Source organism: Cetorhinus maximus, chromosome 7 (genome assembly GCF_964194155.1).
Source record: "Cetorhinus maximus chromosome 7, sCetMax3.hap1.1, whole genome shotgun sequence".
Lineage (NCBI taxonomy): Eukaryota > Metazoa > Chordata > Chondrichthyes > Lamniformes > Cetorhinidae > Cetorhinus > Cetorhinus maximus.
The window spans coordinates 38,495,297-38,518,699 of record NC_135885.1 but is presented as its reverse complement, the minus strand read 5'-3'; the positions used below and the strand labels follow the sequence as shown (position 1 = coordinate 38,518,699).

The window sequence follows — 23,403 nt, the reverse complement described above, 5'->3', positions numbered from 1 at the left end:
CAGCTCACTAATGCACAGGAAAGAGGAGGTCAGCACATCAACAAATATGCTAAATCCTTACCTGAGCTGTTGAAAGGACAAAGTGTGTATGTACAGGATCCAATCATGAAAACCTGGAGCTTGCTGAAGCTGAGACACCAAGGTCTTACATAGAATCATAGAAAGTTTATGGCACAGAGAGAGGCCACTTGGCCCATCGTGTCTCCGCTGGCCGAAAAACGAGCCACCCAGTCTAATCCCACTTCCCAGCATTTCATCCGTAGCCCTGCAGATTTCGGCACTTGAGGTGCATATCCAGACACCTTTTAAATGGGTCAAGGGTTTCTGCCGTCTGGGTGAAAAAATATTTCTTCATCTCCCTCTAATCTTTCTACCAATCACTTTAAACCTAGTCACTGACCTCTCTGCTAAAGTAAATTGGCTGTTCCCTTCCACTCTATCCAGGCCCCTCACAATTTTGTACACCTCAATCAAATCTCCCCTCAGCCTCCTCTGCTCCAAGGAGAACAATCCCAGCCTATCCAATCTTTCCTCATAGGTGTAATTTTCCAGTCCTGGCAACATCCTCGTAAATCTCCTCTGTACCCTCTCTAAGGCAATTATATCCTTTCTATAATGAGCTGACAAGAGCTGCACATAGTACTCAAGTTGCAGCCTAACTAATGTTTTATATAGTTCCAGCATAACCTCTCTGCTCTTGAATTCTATGCCTCAGTTAATAAATGAAAGCATTCCATATTCATTCTTAACCACCTTATCAACCTGTCCTGCTACCTTCAGGGATCTGTGGACATTCGCTCCAAGGTCTCTCACTTCCTCTACTCCTCCCATTTTTGTGTAATCCTCTGCCATGTTTGACTTCCCCAAATGGGTCACCTCACACTTCTCTTGGTTGAATTCCATTTGCCATATATTAATAGACAAATAATGAGATAACTATAGAGGACAGATATTAAGGTGATTGACAAATGAACCAGAGGAAAAATTAGGACGTTTTATTCTACACAGTGAGCTTTGTGATCCGGAATGCGATGCCTAAAAGGGTGGTGGAAGCAGATCCAATAGTAGCTTTCAAAGGGAATTGGATACATGCTTGAAGGAAAAAAAGTTATAGTGCTATAGGGAAAGACCAGGGAAGTGGTATAGCTCTTTTAAAGAGCCAACTCAGGCATGATGGGCTGAATGGTCTCTATCTGTATCATTCTCCGATTCTATTCAGAGGGAAGAATCCATTGATACATTTTTTAAAGCATCTATACCATTTAATTGTATGGTGCTTGTAGGCGAGAATATTGGCAGGTCAGCATTTTTGATACAGTTGAGAACATGCTGAAAACCACCTTCTTTGGGGGTCAGGATAATTTACCATTGCCCTTTGGGTTTCCCTTAGTCAACTGAATTTCAAGAGCGAAAGAATAAAATAACTTGGAAGCAATTTCTATTTATATAGCACCTAATCTCCGCCTCAGAACATTTCAAAGTGGCTCACACACACTTTTGAATTACTTCTGAAGTGAAGTCACTGTTATTATGTAGGTAAACACAGCAGCTAATTGCAAACAGCAAGATCCCACAACACAGCAACACCTTTTGTTTGGTAATGCAGTTTGAGGGAGAAATGAAAATTAGAACACTGGGTCTTCAAATAGTGCTGTCTGATCTAACAAAATATTTAATATCTCATCCAAATGATGGAATATCAAAACATGCAGGACTCCCTCAGTATTGTACTGCTGCATCAGCCTGGATTATGTCCTGGAATAAGGCCTGAACCTACCACTACCTTATTCATTGATGAAAGTGTTCCCAGTTAAGGCAAGTTGCAAAATGTCTAAGACATTCCAATTTACAGATGTATAGTTAAGTAATGTTTTAAGTAATTGACCTAGCAGAAAGAAAACTTGAATTAAACTAAATAGGGATTTTCATTGATGTTTCATAAGTGAAGTGGTACACTTCGTTTTGAACAGTGCAACTTAAAGGCCCAGAATTTGCTTATGACTTGTGCCAATATTTATGCAGACGTTGCCGTTTGCAACTTTTGGTGATATGTATGGTGGAGCTCATTTGCATTAGTCAGAATGTACAAAAGCGCTGTAAAGCAAGCACAGCTTCAGCCTGATGAAACCTGTACACCAAGCCATCTTCCTTCTTTAATTCCCTCCCCATCTTATTGATATTATTATAGGGATTTGGACTCGATACTAAGCCCCAGAGTAGGAAATTTCTTGTCGAGGAATAACCATATTGGCAAAAAGAACAATCTCTAATTTAGAATGTGTAACACATTGAATGTGTTACCTTGAGCTAGCCTCTCATATTCTTCTGCAGGTTTAGTTGTCTGGGCCTGCTTCCATACCTAACCTTATTTCACTTGTTATTCAATGATCTAGAGGATGGTGATATGTTCGCAGGGGTTTGTTGGGAAATTCCTTGAAATGAGTTGAAGCCTTTGTAATATGGCTAGATACTGGAGAGAATGTTTAATTTGATGGTAGTGGTAGAGGTTATGATGGTTGAGGTGAAATTTATCAATCAGTTGTTGAAACTGACATCTGCTCCTGTTGGGGGTTACTTCTTTCCTATGCCTGGTTTAAAATTCACAATAGTTCAACATGCCTAGTAGTTAATTGCATTAGATTGAGAATTGTGCTTATAAACCTTGTTGGATTTTCAGAAAGACACAGGTTTCTTTTCAGTTTGATATGGCTGCTGCCCTGTTTCTTTGGGAGCCAAGAAAATGAAACCTTCGGAAGATTATTTCTATGCCCACCGGTGGTTCGTGTGAGCAAATAGCATTGATTATTGTTCCCTGCTTATGTTTTACATTTTGCAGTAGTCACTAGTGAGCTAAATGTATAAATGAAGTAACAGCACATTTTAGTAATGAATCAACCATGATTTTCATTGATCAACACCACAAATGGAAGTGCTTAATTATGTCTAAAGAAAACCCATGTTACTTTGAAATTTTGCAAAGAAGTCCATTAGCATTACTTGGGCCGTTATTGGATAGTGCACGCAGTGTATCAAAATCCAATTTACAGATGTATAGTTAAGTAATGCTTCAAGTAATTGACCAAGCAGAAAGAAAACTTGTGAATTAAACTAAATAGGGATTTTCATAGATGCTTCACAAGTGAAGTGGTACACTTTGTTCTGAACAGTGCAACTTAAAGGCCCAGAATTTGCTTATGATTTGTGCCAATATTTATGGAGACCTTGCCGTTTGCAACTTTTGGTGATATGTATGGCGGAGCTCATTTGCATTAGTCAGAATGTACAAAAGCGCTGTAAAGCAAGCACAACTTCAGCCTGATGAAACCTGTACACCAAGCCATCTTCCTTCTTTAACTCCCTCCCCATCTTATTGATATTATTATAGGGTTTTGGACTCGATACTAAACCCCAGAGTAAGAAATTTCTTGTCGAGGAATAACCATATTGGCAAAAAGAACAATCTCTAATTTAGAATGCAAACTAACAATAGTTATTGGACAATGAAGATTGGGACTTAACATTTCACCAGTTGAGACATGGCACGATACACAAGTTCAACACATGTCGGTCTGTCTTTCCTGTGGATCCTGGGACTTCTAGGGTCATCTCTTGGTTCCTTGACTCGTGACGTTCTTCAAGATTTTAGCTTTGCCAACTTAACTCTAACATACATAAAAATCCCTTTGCACCTTTAAGACTTCAACTCTATTGGATCCTTTTCCAACCCACAGCTTCCAGCCCACCTTAACTGCTGAAGCTGCACATTTCACAGCTGCCTGCTGAATGTTTCTTTTTTTTCTCTCTCTCTCTCTCTCAGTCTGGTGGAAACAGGGAGCATGCTGTCTCGCTGGTGGGCGGCCTCTGATTTGCCCACCATGCCGTTAACTCACCACTCCCTCACGCAGGGCACCATGTTTAAACTGTAGCTGTCCGCACACTTCACAATGCTTGCAGCCCAGTACTGCTTCAGTGAAGACATGGCCCCAAAAGCCAAGAATAATGCTGCCGCCCAATTCAGTGGCGCATCCCTGGGATGCTTTCTGGATACCGTGGAAGCCCGCCGCGATGTCCTCCATCCTGCCCTGGCTGCAGGAGGCCCATCAGTCTCACCAGTCAGCTTGAGAGGCGGTGGCAAAAGTGGTCAGTGCTAATGCTGCACAGAAGAGGTTTGTCACCCAGTGCAAAAAGAGAATGAATGATCTCATCCGTGCCGCCAGGGTCAGGCATCCATCTTATCACCATAAACTCACAAGGCCATCACAAATTCAAAGGTATCTCAATCACTGCCAGCTCAAGGGACATCAGCACTCACTCTCTCTCACACACGCCCTCACATCAGCATCTGGCCTCATCTCCTCTGGAGACTGCCTCCTCAGCCCTCACCATCCTGAGCCCACTTGCACAGATCAACATGTGCCTCTACACACACCCTGGGATACCCCCCCTTCCCCAGTACAGCCCTTGCCCTGCAGCCTTTTCCCTTGCCTGAGGCCACCTGTCCCCCTACCCCAAGCAAGCTCTAGTCCTGTAGCTGTTGAAAAGCTACCCCCGCCTTACGGCTGGTCTGGTAGGTAGAGACCTGCCCGTGAGCCCCCCTAAAGGTGATGTGGTGCTGCCAGTGAAGCCTGGTGCTGATGACTGCGAGTGCTGCCCAAAGCAAGGTAGGCAAACAAACCTCGAAGTCCTGAGCGAAGTGCAGCTCCCAAGGTGCACATTGCTTATGTACAGTTATGAAGCACATCGGCGTGCCCAAATGATCAGCATGGGGGGCTGATTCCAGCGAGCAGGGCTTATAATGAGATTCGAAAGTATTGAAATTAGGGCCAGAATTTTCTCGTTGGCGTGCTGGGGGTGGGCCCCGCACACCAATCCGTAAACGATGCGCGATGATGTCAGGCAAGCGTCCCAACGTCACTGCCCACCATCGTGGTATTCAGGTGGGCGGGCGCACAATGTTCTCGGATGCGCGCGCACCATTAATTTAATCAGGTACTTAAGGCCCTTGAGGCAGCAATTGTCTGCAATTTTTTGGGGCCCGTGCGATCTTCAGGATGTCGCATGGGTACAATGGGCAGGTGGGTAGGAGACATTTGTATAAACCTCATCCACGGGTGGGATAAGAGGGGTGAGTTGGGTCACGAATGGTATCTGTTAGATATTTAACTGTGAAAGTTACTGCGACTTGCCTGTGTGAGCAGGAATACTCAAACCAGCTGCTTGGACAGGAGTAACCGCCTTCAGGTCAGGACTCTACAATAAAGATCATTTCTGGGGCCTTGCTCGTTTCAGGAAGCCTTCCCTTAGCCTGGGAATGGGAGTTGTGCTATCCACTGGAGGCACCTCTTCTGAGGAGGAAGGGAGGGCCAGGAGGGGAAGGAGGCCAGGAGTCCACATTCAGCCTCCAGGGGAGCCACCTTTGGGAGGAGAGGCGCAGACACAAGGGGCGCAGGGCCAACAGGTAGTCCAAGGCGGAAGGGGCCACAGAAGACGCCACTATCCTGCTGCCAGGGTTTACAGGCGACGAAGCAGCTGCCTCAGTATGCCTGAGGTGCAGTGCCGAAGGAGGCTCCGTCACTTAAGGGAGACAGTCACCTCCATTTATCAGATGATAGGCCCTGAGATCTGCGCCAACTATGTGGGTGGGCACCCCATTCCAGTGGCACTAAAGGTCACAGCCGCCCTCAACTTCTATGCCTCCCGCTCTTTCCAGGGGTTGGTGGGTGATCTTTGCGGAGTCTCCCAATCAGCTGTCCACACTTGTGTCAAGCAGGTGACAGACGCTCTATTCAGGCATGCATTGACTTTCATCCACTACTGCTGGGACAAGGTCAGTCATACAGAGCGAGCTAGAGGCTTTGCAGCAATTGCTGGCCACCCCTGCGTCCAGGATGCAATCGACTGCATACATGTGGCCATCAAGGCGCCAGCAGGTGAGCCCGGTGCCTTCGTCAACAGGAAGGGATTCCACTTCTTGAATGTGCAGATAGTGTGTGACCACAGGATGCAGATTCTGCAAGCCTGTGCAAGGTACCCTGGCAGCTCCCATGATGCCTACGTCCTCAGATACCCACTGGTGCTGGGGCTCTTCAGTGCCCAGCACGACTGGATGGATGGCTGCTGGGTGACAAGGGCTATCCCCTCAAATGACGCCTCTCCGCCATCCAAGAACAGGAGCTGAGCAGTAGTATAATAGGAGCCCTGCCTCCACAAGGGCTGTGGGGGAGAGAACCATCGGTCTTCTCAAGATGCACTTTCGACGCCTGGACCATTCAGAGGGCGCACTCCAATACCCCCCAGATTGTGTGTCGCTGATAGTGGTTGCATGCTGCGCTCTCCACAATCTGGCGCTGGAAAGGGGCGATGGACGAAGAATATGTAGACGCAGTTGCTCCGGCTGCACACGATGAGTCCAGCAGTGAGTCCGAGGATGAGCACGCATGGGAGAACAGTGAGGGGGTAGATGCTGACCCGGGCATACTCCAGGGAGGCAGGAATGCCTGGGAGGCTTTAATCCAAAGAACCTTCAGCTAGCCTACCACAGATGGACTTCCAACACACGCCAGGGCTGCAGGCTCCATACGCGATACCTGAGTGCTAAATCTGCCTGGATAGGAACGTTAAGGCCCTCGTCAATAAAGCTCAATGTCAAACAACTCAATCATGACATCCTGGGTACCCGTCCACCTGCAGAAGTAAGGAATCACCCTGATCCATGCTTACATATCAAAATTTAATGAGATTACAAAATGAACTTCAGAAACCAAAAAAAAAGGTGTTGCACATGACACCAAGTCTTAATGAACTAATACGGGGCAACATAAAAGCATCAGTGAGAAACCCGTGGTGTGCCTCATATGCCTTAAATTTACACCTTACAGGTGTTACGTTTAGGTGTTGTCCCCTCGCTGGCACTGGCATCTGAGACAGCCTGCTCACTCTGCTGTCCTGTTGGCCTCGATGACATTGGCGGCCGTCCTCTGGCCCGTGGAGCCTTTGATTGCCCCACCTGGGAGGGAGCGGCCAGTTCCACAGCTGGCATCTCCCCACTCGCCGCAGCCTCATCGAATGCCACGGTCACTGGCAGAGGGGCGGTGGAGCTGCTGCCCTCATCCAGAGTGCCCTGAGAGGAGCCCACAGAGATGACAGGCAGCTACTGCGCCGACATGAGGTTGCTTCGGACCTCTCTGCTCACCGTAGATGGCTCAGCACCGAGCTGGGATACTTAGTGCCCAACCATCTCCCACACTGGCACTGATCAGCTGAGGTCAATGCCGCTGTGAGGGCTTGCAGGTCTGAGCGCAACCCCAGGAGGACCTGATTGTTCTCCTGGAGGAGCCTCTCCACGAGAGTCGCCACTCTCTCCATGGAGGAAGCATGGCGCTCGGCCATGAGGCTCATTGCATCAGTGATGCTCCGCGTGGACTCCTCCTCAAGCACGGGCACCTTGCTACGCATAGCCTCATGTATCTCAGCCAGATCCTCCCGCATACCCTGCTGCACTTCCAGCGTTTGCTGCCTCACGGACGATTCCAGAGACACATCATCAGCCACCGACCAGCCATGTACCTGGTTCCCAGCAGTCCTCCGACTGCCGGTGCTCTGGGCACTCTCTGTCTCTGCCCGCACCTCAAGCGAGTGTGAAGTGCCCTCACCGCTGTGCCCTGGGATACTAGCCGAAGATCTAATTCCCACCAAGGTGCTAGTATCTGTACTGGTGCCTGCCTATTAGAGATGGTGTGACGCTGATGAGTCTATTTCCTCTGGCGCTCAGGTGTGAGAGGTGGCCCCTCTGCCTCCTCCTCCTGGCCCTGCTCCGATGAAGCTGAAAGGAAGAACAAGGACATTTGATTAGTTAAAGTGGAGACAATGTCAATTTGTATGCCTATCCCCCGGATCATTATGCGCTCATCCTTCCATAATCAATGGTCAACCATGTTGCAAACTTCAATCACTGAGCATTCAGCAGTGCCATGGCTGCAGGGACACACATGGTGGCCTCAGTGCTCAGCAAACACACCTCCCCGTGGCACCCCAGCATCACCGGTGGACCTGGGTGCATGGCACCTCTCCAGATCCATGTCCTGCTGTTCAAAAGGACTCAAGATGGCCAACTGGGCCTGGCCTCCACCAGTCTGCATCCGCTCGGCAGAATTGTGCGCAGTCTTCTGCTGAAAAGGAGAGAAGAGCATTAATTAGTCGAGCCTGTACCTGGATTCCCATCGCATCCCTGCCAACCCAACCAGAGGGGGACATTGCAGGACTCTAGTTCTTTATCACCCCGCAGCTGCCGCACACTCACACAAAGAAGCCCGGGCTGACCCCCTCCTGCCCAAATGCTGCCTCTGTCACATTTGGCAGCACAAAGTGTAACCTTGCAAAACAAGGAGGCACAAGCACGTGGAACACAAAGGCCAGCAGATGGATTGGTGCCCGGCCAACTGGAAGCTCCCCTCCCAGCATGTTAGCACCCTGACTTTGACATGCTTCCCAGTTCCAGCACTATGCCTAGTTGCAGATCCTTGAGTTTCCCCCCGATTCTACATTCTGGGCGTCAGTGTCGCACATGCTGTGGGTGCAGAACACATCTCAGCACAACCCCCACAGGATCAACTAGGCGTGGGCAACATCTGCTGGCACACCCAGCAAGGGATACATGCCGTGAAGGATTCAGTGCTGTTACTGCACTCAGAGTTGTTGGGGGTGGGGGTCAGGGGTGGTTTGGGAGGAAAGGCTGATGGCTGCATTAAGTGACCTCAGCCAACATGGTGCTCACCCTTCCCGAGCACAGGAGGTTGTTGAATCTTTTGCGGCACTGGACTCATGTGTATCGCACCACATCATGGGAGCTCACGCTCTCGGCCACCTTCTTGCACGCACGTTTGGTCAGGTGGGGAGGCCTCTGCCTCCTGTCCCTCGGAAGCAGGACTTCCCGCCGTGCTGCCATCTCCTCCAGGAGGGCAACTAGGCACTCATCTGAAAACCGAGGGGCTCACTGCCCTGCTGCCCTACCCTCCAGCCTGTCCTGCTCCACTGGCCTACCCTCCGTACTTGCCTGCTCACCAGAAGCCCTCCAGTGAGCCCTTCTACCAACCATTGTGAGCAGCCTTGCAAAGGCTGCCAGGCTTCATTTAAACAGGCCGCCGGGTCACCATTGGACCCAGCGGTCTGTGCACTCCCACCCCGCCCGCCCACTTCCACTATCCTCGGGAGTCGAGAAATACGCAGGACGGGCCTTAATTGGCCCGCTCGCGTAAAATGGCGGCGCGGACCCGATCACGGGCAGCGATCGAGCCCGCTCCCACTCGGCCCACCCAACATGGGGAAAATCCTCTCTTAGGTTCCCGACGTGCAGTGGCGAGAAATGCGGCTTGCCATTGACGCGTGTAGTGGACGATCACAAACTGGTTTCACAATGGCGTGAAACTGATTTTCAGACATCTCACCAAATTGTCACCACCACCACCCCCCCACCATGACGCCTAACACTTACCAGGCCAGAAAATTCCAGCCTGAGTCTGTACTTTACTATTGATTCTCCCGAGCTAGATTCTAACTGACTGAAAGATTCCTTGGGAGTCAAGTGGTTATATGTTTTCTATTCACTCCCTCCTTAAGGCAATTACTTTAGCCCTGGCAATCCTGTTCGTGCTGGATCTTATGGCAGTCCTCAGCTCTGTGACAGTTACTTTGGTCACTAACTAAGCCTGGGTTCTTACTGCAACCCCTCAGCCTGTGACAAATATCCATTGACTGGCAATGTCTTACGCAAATGCTAACTTTCTAGCAAGTACTTGACTTCTGGCAAATGCTCTCTTGTCAAGTGCCCCACTCCTAACTTTCTCTTTCTCTCTTGACAAATAGCCCCCAGTGAGTGTCCTGTGCCAAATGCTAACCCATGGAAAGTACAAAGACTTCAGTGATTTATACCCCTATAATTATACCCTTTTTGCAGGTTGCTTCCCAACATTCAGCTCAAGTATGTGTACCTGCATCAACACAACTAACAACTTCTAACCCAATATTTGCAACTCTTGACCAATGAGAAGAATGGCCTTGGCGTCCCCATAACAATCTAACCTTAATTTGTATCTCTAACCGGAGGTCCTCGGAACATTCTAGTCCCAGGACCATTTTTCTATCCAATCAGCTTTTCAGCCTTAGTTTTCCATCTAACTGCAAAACAACAACTTGTATCTTTGATCAGAAGCCCTGGAATATCTTGTCCTCAGGCCACTTTCCTGGCCAATCAGCATTGTGGCTGGCTTCTCTTTACTGCTAAACTAGACGTGCAGGAGCCTAAATGAGCAAATGTGTCCTAGTTATAACTTCAGTTCATTCCTAAAGGACCCAACTGTTCATTCTTAAAGCTACATCACTGTATTTTAGCACTTAAAGTGATGTCAAGTTTAAGACGTTCTTAACTACATACCACAAAATTCACGAATCATCCCAGTACGACTTTTCATCACTAAGCTTACGTATAGTTTTTGCTAATTTAACCATTCTGAAGAAGTCATGTTAGACTCGAAACGTTACCTCTGTTTCACTCTCCACAGATGCTGCCAGACCAAGCTGACTTGATTTTTTTCCAACATTTTCTGTTTTTAATATTGATACTTTAAGCCTTTTTAATTATACAAATGTGCCAACGAGGTGAAGTCTAACATTATAATAATTAGTTTAATGGAATTACACCGTTATTTATGCATGTTAAGCATTTAGAAAATACAAACGTAGAAGCTTTTCTCAGATTCGAATGCCACAATGAAGCATTCAAAGTTAGGCTTGGATTTTTCAGTCAGCGATGAAGTGACACACTTGTCGCTCTGTAGCAGATTTCACCATTCCTGAGGATAACTTTATTCGGGTGTTGGCTGAAGGGGATCTCTGGTTTCTAGCAACAGTGATGTCATCGAGTAGGCTAAGCAGCCAATCCTATTGAAGAATTCTCATAGGTTTCACATTAGTTGCCCACATGGTCTATCGCCCTTTTTACATATAGGACTTATATTAGCTGTCCTCCAGTCCTCTGGCACTATTCCCTTTTAGAATTAATTTTTATATATATGTAATCGTTCATGTGCTCTCTCTTCGCTAACTTTTAATATGTGTAGATGTAATTCATTTAGGGCATTGAATTTATCCCCTATTAAGTTTGATTCATTTATCAGTTACCTCCCACTGCCTATCTCAAATGTCTTTATCTTTTTTATCTGTTCTTGCAATGTCATGTCCACATTATTAGTCACTCTGTTACACACTGAGGCAAAGTAACTTCAATATTTCCCCTGTTATGCTGTCATTAACAATGATTTTAGCTTAGTGGTTCTATCCCTATCTTGAGGGAGTTCCAGGATTTTGAGGGAGTTCCAGGATTTTGATCCAGCAACAGTGAAGGAATGACGATTTTGTTCCAAGTCAGAATGCTGTCTGGCTTGGAGGGGAACTTGCAGGTGATGATGTTCCCATGCCATGGTGAGTTGCCACAGTGCACCTTGTATATAGCACACACTGCTGCCACTGTGCATTGGTGGTGGAGGAAGTGAATGTTTAAGTTGGCGGATGAGGTGCCGATCAAGCAGGCTGCTTTGTCCTGGATGGCATCGAGCTTCCTGAGTGTTATGGGAGCTGCAATCGCCCAGGCAAGCGCAGAGTATTCTATCACACTCCTGACTTTTGCCTTGTAGATGGTGGACAGGCTTTGGGAATCAGGATGTGAGTTAGTCAACTCAGAATTCCCAACCTCTGATTTGCTCTTGTAGCCATGGTATTTATATGGCTAGTCCAGTTCAGTTTCTGGTCAATGGTAACTGTGCCCCCCACCTCTCCCCAACCCCAAGGATGTTGATATTGGAGATTCAGCTCTGGTAATGACATTCAATGTCAAGAGGAGATGGTTATATTCTTCTTTGTTGAAGATGGTTATTGCCTGGCACTTGTGCGGCACGAATTTTACTTGGGGTCACTCATGAACTGAGGAACTCCTGCTCCTCCTCATCTCGCCTGATAAGTGGTGGCAAGAGCTGTTCCCTCATGATGGTTGCGCAGCATTGGGCATAGAACCACAATTCTTGAGCCCCATCAGCCGATTACTGCAGGCTCCTCCAGAGTGGACCATGCAATAGAATCACTGCTTCAGCATGCCGATGGTCAGCTCTATCAGATTTCTTCTGGCAGCCTGGCTCTCATTGTATACAGGCTGCATACATGTGCATGAGTTGTGAACCAGAGTCACCAGCAGTGTTATCAACAAACAGACCTTGTCACCCAGTAGAAATCCTTTGATAGGATGTGGTGATTGAAAGACAGCAGACACAGAGGACTGCCGCAAAATGAATGTATCATGATTCTGTCAGCATAGCAGGCACTGACCAATGCCATGGCTGATCGCGAATCCTGCTGGAGACTAGTATCAAATTGATTTGCATCCCTCTATTGACATCCGCAGCAAGGGTAGAGACAGCCTGTGCAATGGTTGTCCCTGTTGCCTCTGATGACTTCAGCGTGCGTCCTCTGGAGAAGTGAGGCCTGGAGGGCCCCAGCTTGCTTTGGCTGTCCTCCTGTGGGCCAGCAGCTCCCTCTGCGGTGACTGAGGTTGAGGGGGGTCACAGAAAAAATGGACTCGGAGGGAGCGGACAGCCTCTGAGATTCCTGAATGGTGTCCAGCTGCCGCTCCTTCTCCCTTTGGGTGCCCAAGGGCCCCAGCCTGATTTCTTGACGGGAAGGAACACCTGAGGGACATCGAAGTGCCCCATTTCCCTCGCGCATTGCCACTTTAGGAACTCACACATGGCTACCATAATGGAGTGCAGGTCTGCGCACATCTCTGCATTCTGCTGGTCCAGGGCCTCCTTAACATCCGCCATCCTTTCCATGGAGATCTCCATGCACGCATTCGTGGGCACTACTTCATCAGAGAGCAGGTGGACACACTCCTCCGACTCATGTGTCACTCTGCTGAGGGCTCCCAACAGCTCAACGTGATCTTCCCCTGCCTTCTGCTGACTCTCCGTGTTGAGTTGGAAGGCCAAATCCAGAGGCTCGACCTGTGATTTGGACCTCACAGATGTCTCTTGCCCAGCAGTACTCCGAGTGCCAGGGAGTTTGGCTGAATCTGCTTCCTCCTGCTGCAGACATGTGTCCATGCGGTGACCACCAGGTTGTGAACCCAAGCCGACTCCACATCTAGGTTTCAACGAGTTGTGTGTCTCTGCGCTGGGAGAGAGTGTGGGTAAGTGCTGTGATGGGTCTTCCAGGCTGCTTATTTCCAACTCTTCAATGGAGGAGAGGTCCTCTTGGCTGGAGGTGAGGACCTGGATGGAGCTGAGAGACTGGCTGGCTGAGAGTGTCGGTCGCTTGGCAGAGCTCCCTGTGAACCAAAATAGAAATAAGTGCACTCACAGCTGCGTTGAGAGAGGGATGATCTGGTGCAAGATCCTCACGCGGGTTTTCGCTGTCGACCTTGGCCATTGCCACAGGAACGCTCCAAGTTCTCATCAGTCAGTGCGATATCTCCTCAAAGTGAGTGAGGGGCCTAATGTGGGCCACTCCATCCCAGGTCTGGAACCTCTCCCTGCTTTTGTAAACCAGCTTCTCCTGCATGAAAACAGATGGAGAGAGTGTGAGCAGGATGCATGGCACTGTGTGGAATGTTTGTGTGGTGAGCAGAGCCATGAATGGGATAAGGATGTGAGTTCCAGAGGATATGAGCCTGATGGAGATGTGAGGGTGTGTATGAGAGTTAGTGGTGTTGTCCCTTGAGGCATGAGATGCCTGTGTATGTGTGATGGGTTTGGCAGTGTGTGTTCAGAGTGATGAGGTGGTTGACTTACCCTGGAGGAACGGATGAGATCATTCATCCTCTTCCTGCACTGGATGATGGACCTCTGTGCTCTGTTGGCGCTGACCGCCACTGCTACTGCCTCCGAGGCCGGATTGGTGAGTCCGGTGGACCTCCTGCGGCCAGAGGATATCGTGCGGGCCTCAACGTCATCCAGGAGGCGCTCCAGTGAGGCGTCAGTACATTTGGGGGTTGCTGTCTTCCCGGCATTTGGGGCCAACTGTCGCCTGGAGCAGTCCTGGTCTGTAGACATGAAGTAGGTTATGCTCTTTATGGCGCCAGAGTGCAGAAGCACTGAGGCGATGGCATGGCGGACAAATCCGAGGCTGCCCGCCAGCGATCCGACGTGTTTCCCATGCGTGCATATTAATCAGGTAGGACACGCTGGGGAAGTGGATGACACTGCGCAAAAATTTGCCCTCGTGACTGGTAGGAAAAGTGTCGTTTTTCACAGCCGCCAACTCAGTGCACATCAGGGAAAATTCCACCTAAGGTGTAGGCAGGGGCATGGTACTCAGAAATGATAACGCTGGTGGCATTGTGATCTGCCTGCTCTGTATTCTTCTGGCTGACGTGAAGTGCGCGTGCACCAACGCCTTTATCGATATGGTGCCACCCACATTTCATGAATCGTAAGATGCCACTTGGCAACTAAAAAAGCAGAACTACAAAGCCCAATCTTGCCCCCTTCCCTTGCAGAGTTTAAGCCAGGCAGTGTAAGTTCGAATTGTTTCGTTTAATTCATTCAGGGGATGCGGGCATCAATGGAAAGGCCAGCATTTATTGCCCATCCTCAACCTAGTGGCTTGCTTGGCCATTTCAGATGAGGCTATGGGTCTGGAGTCACATATAGGCCAGATGAGGTAGGTCAACAGGTTTCTTTCCCTCAAGAACATTAAAAAATCAGATGGATTTTTACAACAATCTGGTAGTTACATGTTCACTATTAGTGATGCATTTTATGCCAAATATATTAACGAAATATTAATTGAATTTAAATTCCCCAACTGTCATAATGGAATTTGAGCTGCTATTTCCAGATGAATAATCTGGAGATTAATAGTCCAGGCCTCTGGAATATTAGTCCAATAACATAGCCGCTATTGTACCGTTCCCTATAGTTAATTCAATGTCAAATCAGGTATAGAAAGTGAATTGAAGAGATGGAACGAAAGCTGAGATTAAGAGAGAGATAAAAGACAAGTTAAAAAAAGTTTGAATTTAAAAAATTATCTCCATTAATAATTAAAATCTGAAGGCATTTGACTGCATGTTTGTGAAAGTTCATTTTCAGTACCAAGGAGGTTGCTTAGCAGTAATTAAGCCTTATCAGGCCAGTAAAAATTCATTTATACTTGAATGCACATGCCTTAACTTTTTTTGGCATGTTTAATAGGTAGCTAATGGCTAAGGACAGCAACTTCACAATGTTGCATGTATTTCAATGCTATGTCTCTTGGCGGGATACATGCTATAGCACAGCTTCTGACGGAGCAGGATAACTCAGACAGCAACTTCCTGATTTCCATTTTTCACTGCACATGCATGACCACCAGAAGCTGATGTCTGATTTACTCTTGAACAAAGGTGAGCACTGATGGCCATAACGTTTTATGTACAGAAAATTTTGGGTCATAGTTCTTCATTGCTTAAAAGTACTAGCCCAGCAAGACAAACTCCACAGAGCTTCATGTACTATCAACATCCAACAGAGACAAGTTTTAATGACAACTGTGCTTTGATTATGCAATGCTAAGTCATTTCAAGCTCAATAAACAGAATGTACATTACAAGCAAAATGTTGGAAAAATGAAGCTGATGCAAATTAAAAATAACAAAATGATCTATTCATACACAAATAATCAAATATTGCATACATCAGTTAATTTCTTGTTTAAGTAGCTAGAAAATGCACATTGTCATGAAATGCATCCTTCTGCAGTGGTGTGACAACACTTTCACAGGACTACTTTTGACATGACAAACTGCATCATGTCATGAAATAATTTGGAGTCTGTCTTATCTGATTAATTAATAGACAGGCGAGTCTAGTTTCAGCAAGTTTAATACTTTATTAAAAAAATGGCTGTCCCTCTTTTCTTTGATTGATATATAGGTCAATTAATCGCAGTAAACAATTATTAATATACGTTACACACAGATAAACCACAGATAAATCAGACACCTTGCATTTCATCTTCAGATTCGCTAGTTGAAGCTGCATGCAGACCAGAAGATTACACTAACCTTATATAATACACAGCTCTTTTACCTGAAAAAGGAAGAGTAATTATTTGTAGTTGCACAAGGGTATGCACATGGGTGTTTAACACTGTTAGCTCTGTTTAAGTTTTTATTCATACAAAAATTATTTGTTTGCATCATTTTGCCTTCTGCCTGCAAGTGGACCAATTCTTAACCTGTAATGAATGGTTAGACAAAGCTTAAAGATGAGTAATGGGTGTCTATGACAGGGATGTCGATGTGGTATGCCATATTAGAATTAATAATGAGCCAGTTAACAGCCTACTTACATGTGAACATTTATCTAACAGTGATCATGATTGAGTTCAACGTAGGCCGGGATTTTCTGGTAGGACCAGAAATTCCCACTGAATGTCAATGGATTTTGTGCCAGTCCGCCAAATTTTCCGTCCCACCCCTGACGTCCTGCCATGGCTGGGACCGGAAAATCCCGGCCGTAGTATTTGAAAGGGAGAAACGATAAATAGCTACCAAGATTCTGATTTATATAAGACTGACTTCAGTGGGATGAGATAGAAGCTGCCCACGGTAAACTGGAGAAATCTGTTAATGGGCGAAATGACAGAAGATCAGATGGAGGTGTTCAAATATAATTTTTTTTATTAATTCAAGAGATGTTGGCTTTGCTGGCTAGGCCAGCATTTATTGCCCATCCCTAATTGCCCTTGAGAAGGTGATGGTGAGCCTTCTTGAACCACTGCAACCCATGTGGTATAGGTACACCCATAGTGCTGCTGGGAGGGAGTTCCAGGATTTAACCCAATGACAGTGAAGAACGGTGATGTATTTCCAAGTCAGGATGGTGAGTGGCTTGGAGCAGAACTTCCAGGTGGTGTTGTTCCCATGGATCTGCTGCTCTTGTCCTCCTAGGTGGTAGCAGTAATGGGTTTGGAGCCTTGGTGAGTTCCTGTCTAAGGAGCCTTGGTGAGTTCCTGCAGTGCATCTTGTAGATGGCACACACTGCTGCTACTGTGCATCAGTGGTGGAGGGAGTGAATGTTTGTGGATGGAGTGCCAATGAAGTGGGCTGTTTTGACCTGAATGGTGTCAAGCTTCTTGAGTGTTGTTGGAACTGCACTCGACCAGACAAGTGGGGAGTATTCCATCACACTCCTGACTTGTGCCTTGTGGATTATGGACAGGCTTTGGGGAGTCAGGAGGTGAGTTACTCGTTGCAGGATTCCTAGCCCCTGACCTGCTCTTGTAGCCACCGTATTTATATGACTAGTCCAGTTCAGTTTCTGGTCAATGGCAACCTCCAGGATGTTGATAGTGGGGGAGTCAGTGATGGTAATGCCATTGAATGTCAAGGGGCAATGGTTAGATTCTCTCTTGTTGGAGATGGTTATTGCTTGGCACATGTGTGGTGCGAATGTTACTTACCACTTGTCAGCCCAAGCCTGGATGTTGTCCAGGTCTTGCTGCATTTGGACATGGACTGCGTCAGTATCTGAGGAGTTGCGAATGGACCAACGTTGGTCTGGAGCCAAGCGGTCCTGGCAGAACTCAAATTGAATATTGCTGCAGGGGGAATCAGGTTATTTGTAGACTGATGGGGCAGTAATTGACTGGATTAGATTTGTCCTGCTTTTTGTGGACAGGACATACCTGGGCAATTTTCCACATTGCTGGGTAGATGATGGTGCTGTCGCTGTACAGAAACAAATTGGCTATAGGCAGAGCTAGTTCTGAGAAGTACCAAGAAGAATGCAACAGGAACCACAGACTCCCCATGTTCTGGGTTCATTCCCCATTGCTTTCTCCATGGCAACTCCTCGGCCAATCAGCACCCCCTTTTTCCTGTTTATAAATTTTTGTGCCCGTTTGAAATTTGGCATTCTTGCATCTTTCCTGATGAGTACAAAATGAAAGCTTCGACAACATGAGTCTCTTTTCAGCAATATTCAAGTTCTGTACTGCCAAGCGACTGTTTGTAAGACTTTTCTTAATCCTAAATGGGCTTAAGGTCTTGATCTGAGAATTACAGAAGTAATGAGATCACACTCAAAACTTTTAATTAACTATTAAAAATCTTTACTACTTGTTTGCAGTGCAATACATTGAACACTCTGTTGGTCAAACGATAGAATGCACAGAAATGTGGAGTTACAAGGAGCTTATGTCTACAAATCACCTGTGACTGGTCAGTTCCACATTGATTGTAGTCATCAGTGATTGACCAGATTACCCCCCTCTCTGTCTGTTGACTGAAATGTGTTTATACAGTTAAAGTTTTATTAGCATCTGCTATGTTGGGGGCATATCCTTATCGTGAAATATTTTTCAGCTGAACGCGGTTCAGGCCAAATGAGTGAGCAGTTTTCCAAAGATGAAGTCCGAGTTCTTCATTTGCTGGCTAGTCATTAATTGTGCTGATCAAATCTCGAGGACACTGACGCACATCTGCTTTTCTGGACTCTCAAGGTCTGTTTGGAAGGTCTTTACATAATCCTTTTGTCCTTTCTTGATAAAACTGTCTAGCTTTGTTCTGAGAGAAAAAAATACTTCTGAAAGACACCTTGTAGTTCAGCAGGTTTGAGAAAAACAAGCTGTTTTCCATCAACCCTGCTCCCAATGTCTCTAAGCATGATGAACTGGTTTTTAGTCTAGCTTAAGCATTTTATATATGCATACAGTATCTATATACCATCATGGTTGGATAGCCGATGCAAGTTTCAACCATAAACTATAGTTCTTCGTTTTACAGATTTCACATGTCAGTGTAACAATCTGTGTTAGTTTTAATGAATCAGATCCAGTCCACAAGCAGGTGATAAGACTACATGACAGAGGACAACATGTAAATTGGTGGGTATTTACAAGCCTTTAAAACATCAAGAAGTTTGAATAACCTCAGAAATTGTAAGAATGCATTTTGAACAGATTATCAGTTTTATCTCTACCTCTGGATTCTTCAAGCACATTTAACTCTGAACTATTGTTACAATCCCTGTAGAGACTTATAACTTTTTAATAGAGATGAATTTCCCAATAACCAGTGGAAAGAATCAAAATATAAGATTTCATTTTTTAAGATTATTACTGTAACAGTTGTTAGGAAATAGAGATAGTTTAAGTAAGTTATATTGGTATTTGTGGGAGTTAGGAATGAGTTTGAGCTTTAATGTTTTAAGTTTGATTTGTATTTCTGTATGTGTGTGCTAAGAAAAGGTCAAGTTGAGTTTTAGTTTCACCTTAAAAGGTGCCTGCATTTCTAATGAGAGTTTACAACTGTAAGCGAAGTTAAGCAAACACAAGTGTAGAAAAACTAGGCTGTTGCCTAGCAGCAGGGCTCTGGAGAGGCAGGTCCCTCCCACCGACACACACAAGAAACTAGAAACGGCAGTTTTTGAGTTTAGTTTTTGAAGACAGCTGCCAAGCAGAAGCAACCTAGAAGGGGCAGATAGCCAGTCCCAAGCTGAAGTTGGATGAAAGCAGCTGCCAGCGAGAGACTGGAAAAAGGGACAGGTAGCAAGTTCCAAGATAAAGAAGGAGGTTCCCAAATCTAGGCGAGTGGAACAGGAGAAAGTCCCAAGAAGACCTCCTAGTTAAAGGAAAGACAGGAACCTGGAAAAGGTCCTGTTAAGTGGAGTTGAGAGCGAGGAGCAGAGAAAAGCTCCAAGCTTAAAGCTTCAAGCTGCAGGGAGCAGAGTCAAAATGATACAAAGGCTTGTGAGAAGTCAGAAGGTCCAAAAAGGCAACTGAAGGGCTGTAACTCTTTGCTATGGGCATGTGAAACAGCGGTGTACTGTTGATGGCTGAGTCGGTGAGAGAGTGCGTGTGGAAGAAAGCATGAGCGCATGTGGTGTCCCAGGGGAGAGGAACATCAGAAGCGGAGTTCAAAACTCTTGAGGTGAACCCTTGCGGAGGGCTCTAAGAGAAAGCGTTGGTTTGGGAGAAAATTCCAAGGTGAGTTCTTGGAAAGTGGAGATTGGAAACCTTTGTGTGAATGACTGAGTTCAATGAGACTGGTTGGCTCACGGTGTGACAAACGTCTGGGGTGGTGGGGAGTTGAGAGATCCATCGCATCTGGTTGAGGTGGCATCTGTCACTTGGATTCAGAGTGTGGTGTGACTGACTACAGGTCACCAATTGGTTTACATGGATTGTGCATTTACTGTGAACAGCAGAGTATGAGATAGTGTTTGTAACTTGTGCTATCCTTATAAATCTGGATATATCTGTAAAGGTGTAGTTGTGGTTGAAGGATATAGTAATATAGTTCATCTTTTCTTGTTGAATAAATATTTTATTCTTTTGTTAAAAGTTCATCAGCTGACTCCTGTGACTCTGTTCAGTAGCTACCTTCCACGCATCTAAACAAATAAATAAAAGTTAGGATCTATCAAGCCGGGTTCCACACTGGGATCAGGCTCATCCAGTTGTGACATCAGCTGGGATCATAACACAAGTAAACTGAAATAGCATAGGTCAAACATTAATTAACAGGCAGCTAATACATCAAGCTAAAGAAAAGGTACTCTGCATTGTTGCGGACAGGGGACAGACGATAGGGATGGTTCCCCTTTTCTTCCTGCCTCTCAACTAACCAAAGACCCTGTGTTTTAAAAAGTGTTTTAATCTGAGTGCAGTAGTGATTAGGAACAAATGAATGGCAGGTTTTCTCGTAAGATTTTTAAAAGACAAATAAACATTTTTGTTCAACACCCAAATATATGCAACTACACCCACATATATACTCATATAAATACACATTCAAGAAAAGATTGCAATTATAAAGGTAGCATGCATTTAGGTCTTATGATTTCAAGAGTTCTCTGTTTCCATTGCTTTTCCCTGGGGTGAGGACTTGAAATGATGCAGGCCTGTAATCCTTTTTGTGTCCACTGAAGAAAAAAGCTCTGGTAGTTTTAAAAGGACAGGTTTGCTGTTGATTCATGTTCACGGTAGCAGATTGCTTTTGTTCCACTCCAGTCAAGGTGCAATAGCAAAGCCCTGTAGTGAAATCTTGGTGTGGTTCCTGAGGTGGAGAGTTCAAGGCCAACTTTGGTCTCTGCCTACATATGTGACTTAAAGCTGGTGGTCTAAGGTAGGGTCTTTTCCCTTCATTGGCATTGATGTTTTTGTCTCTGTCTGAAAAAATGTCCTTACCAAAACCTGGTTTCTGTCATGTGACCAGAGTTTCTCTTCCCATTGTCCTCATAAAAAGCTCCTAATGGTTAGGCTATTGTCAGACAGTGGAGTCCAGATATCACTCATCCACATGCCATCTTGATTATTGGAGTTTTTCACACCCACTTTTCTGGATTTCAAGCTTGGAGTCAAAGGCCTGAATTTTCACAACGGCAGAGAGCCTCTATGTCATTGCAAATTGGCTGAAGAGGCTGAAACATGGAAGTCCTGCCCACGGATATAGCACCTAGCATTTTCGTGGTGATGGGAATAGGACCGAGTCGGGACTTCTGCATGCATGTTTAGCGGAGGCAATTGCCCATATGAAACAGCATCTGCCGCCAGTCATGTCTGATTTTCATTAACCAGGAGTGGGAAACACAATGTGTGCAGATTAGACATTGTAGGAGCAGGTCCAAACTTTGCAGAGTCCTTTGGAGTGGTGGGGTACCCCTTTGGACATGGTCCCGAGGCATGGGAGAGGTAAAGTGCCTTTTAGGATTGTTAAAAATGGACAAGAATGTGCGTAAAAAGTGCATAAACTCATTGAAGCTGTCAAGAGGAACTATCAAGAAGAACTGTCAAACTGTCATAACTGTGAAAATGTCAAGAGGAACTGTCAAAAGCAACTGTCAAGAGGACTGCCAAAACAATCAGAAGTTTCACAAGGAACTGGCAAGAGGAACTGTCAAAACTGTCAAAAGCAACTGTCAAGCGTTGAGGCATTTAAAACTCCCGTCCTTAAAATCTTTGAAGGAACTGCTGCCTCCGGTGCGCGCCCGCCGAACGGAGGATCTGAATGATGCGCGGTTACGTCGGGACGCATGCCCAACATCATCGCGCGTTATTTTGTGTCGGCGTGCGGGGCCCGCCCCCACACGCCAACGTGAAAATTCTCCCCGATATTTCTTTTCATTAAAGTCTCTATGTTGCAAACATACAAGTTACATAGCATTTTTAAAAAACACCTGGCAAATTAATTATGAGTGCATGTTATTATTGTCCTGTAGTCGCAATTAATTCAGATATAATGACACAAGTATTTACTAGGGTCGGGTTTTGGCGTGAAGGAGGAGTTATGTTCAGGAAGTGCACGTTTTCCCCAAATGCCGTGGAGTTTTAACTCTATGTCTGACTGTTTTTTCAGCTTCCTCACCGGAAAGCCAGCCTGATTGACAGGATTGGCTGCCTGTTGGGTGAGGCAGGCTCCAGAGAAGGCCACAGCTGAGGAGTTAGAGGTGTTGAGTAGAGTTTGGTGAGGGCTTAAGGCTGATCGCAGGAGGTTCAGGAAAGCTGACAGGTCACTTGGGGAAAGTTGGTGATCATCTGGGGCAGTGGAAGATTGAGGAGGGGGAAGGGGTTTTTACAGCGTTAGCTTGCTGGGCGTGGAGAAGGCATTCCTGTTCCTCCTGTCCCACAAGTAACGCATTACATTATTTGCCTTCTTTTACCTGCCCTCCCCTAGTCCCACTTCAGTTAAAACCACAAGTCAGCAGGTTGGGTTCCTGCTTGAAATTTTTAACATTATTACTTCCTCCTTGACCCAAACTCACCTGAATTTGCAAGTGGAAATTACCTTAACATTTCTTACCATGTGACTTAAGCAAGCAAAGAAATTTAGGGATGATGTCTAGTAGTAGCTGGTCTCCAAGTTCCTGTCCCAGTGAACCCAGTATGGAAAAAAAATGTTATATATCATGGTGGACGCATTTTATCGAACACAATATATATATATATAAAAAAGGCCATGTAAAAATGTATTTAAAGCACTATTTTAAAAGTATTAAAACAGATTAAATAAAACATTTTTCAATTTCTTGTGTGTTTCAGGGCACTGTGGCAAAACCTTTGCTATTCTGGAACGATTTGTTAGTCCTGCTGTCCCTGAGGTTCCCTGGCTCATGATTGTGGATGATGACACATTAATAAGGTACTCTGAATAAAATTCAAACAATTTTCTAACTCTTTGATTAAATTTGATAATGCTACAAAATTAAAAGCTGCAATCCTTAAGCATTACTGTGCATCCACAGTTCTATATTGTAGCTGAATGTCAAGAATTACGTATCAGAGTTTGCTTTCATAAATTCATTTTCTCTCATGCCTGAGAAAACTGAGATGTGAGTAGTTGAAAGTAAAACTTGAATATTGTAAAAATGTCTTATC

General features: G+C 45.8%; 1 protein-coding gene across 2 annotated transcripts in view; it reads left to right on the top strand.

Moving 5' to 3' along the window:
• The window catches only part of b3glcta (beta 3-glucosyltransferase a), a 233,346-nt gene that overhangs the window by 138,514 nt on the left and 71,429 nt on the right, over positions 1-23,403 (top strand). For both annotated transcript variants that reach the window (XM_078545355.1, XM_078545354.1), the window contains exon 12: positions 23,068-23,167. In XM_078545355.1, the coding sequence (XP_078401481.1) occupies positions 23,068-23,167 (100 nt within the window). The remainder of the gene's footprint in view (positions 1-23,067; positions 23,168-23,403) is intronic.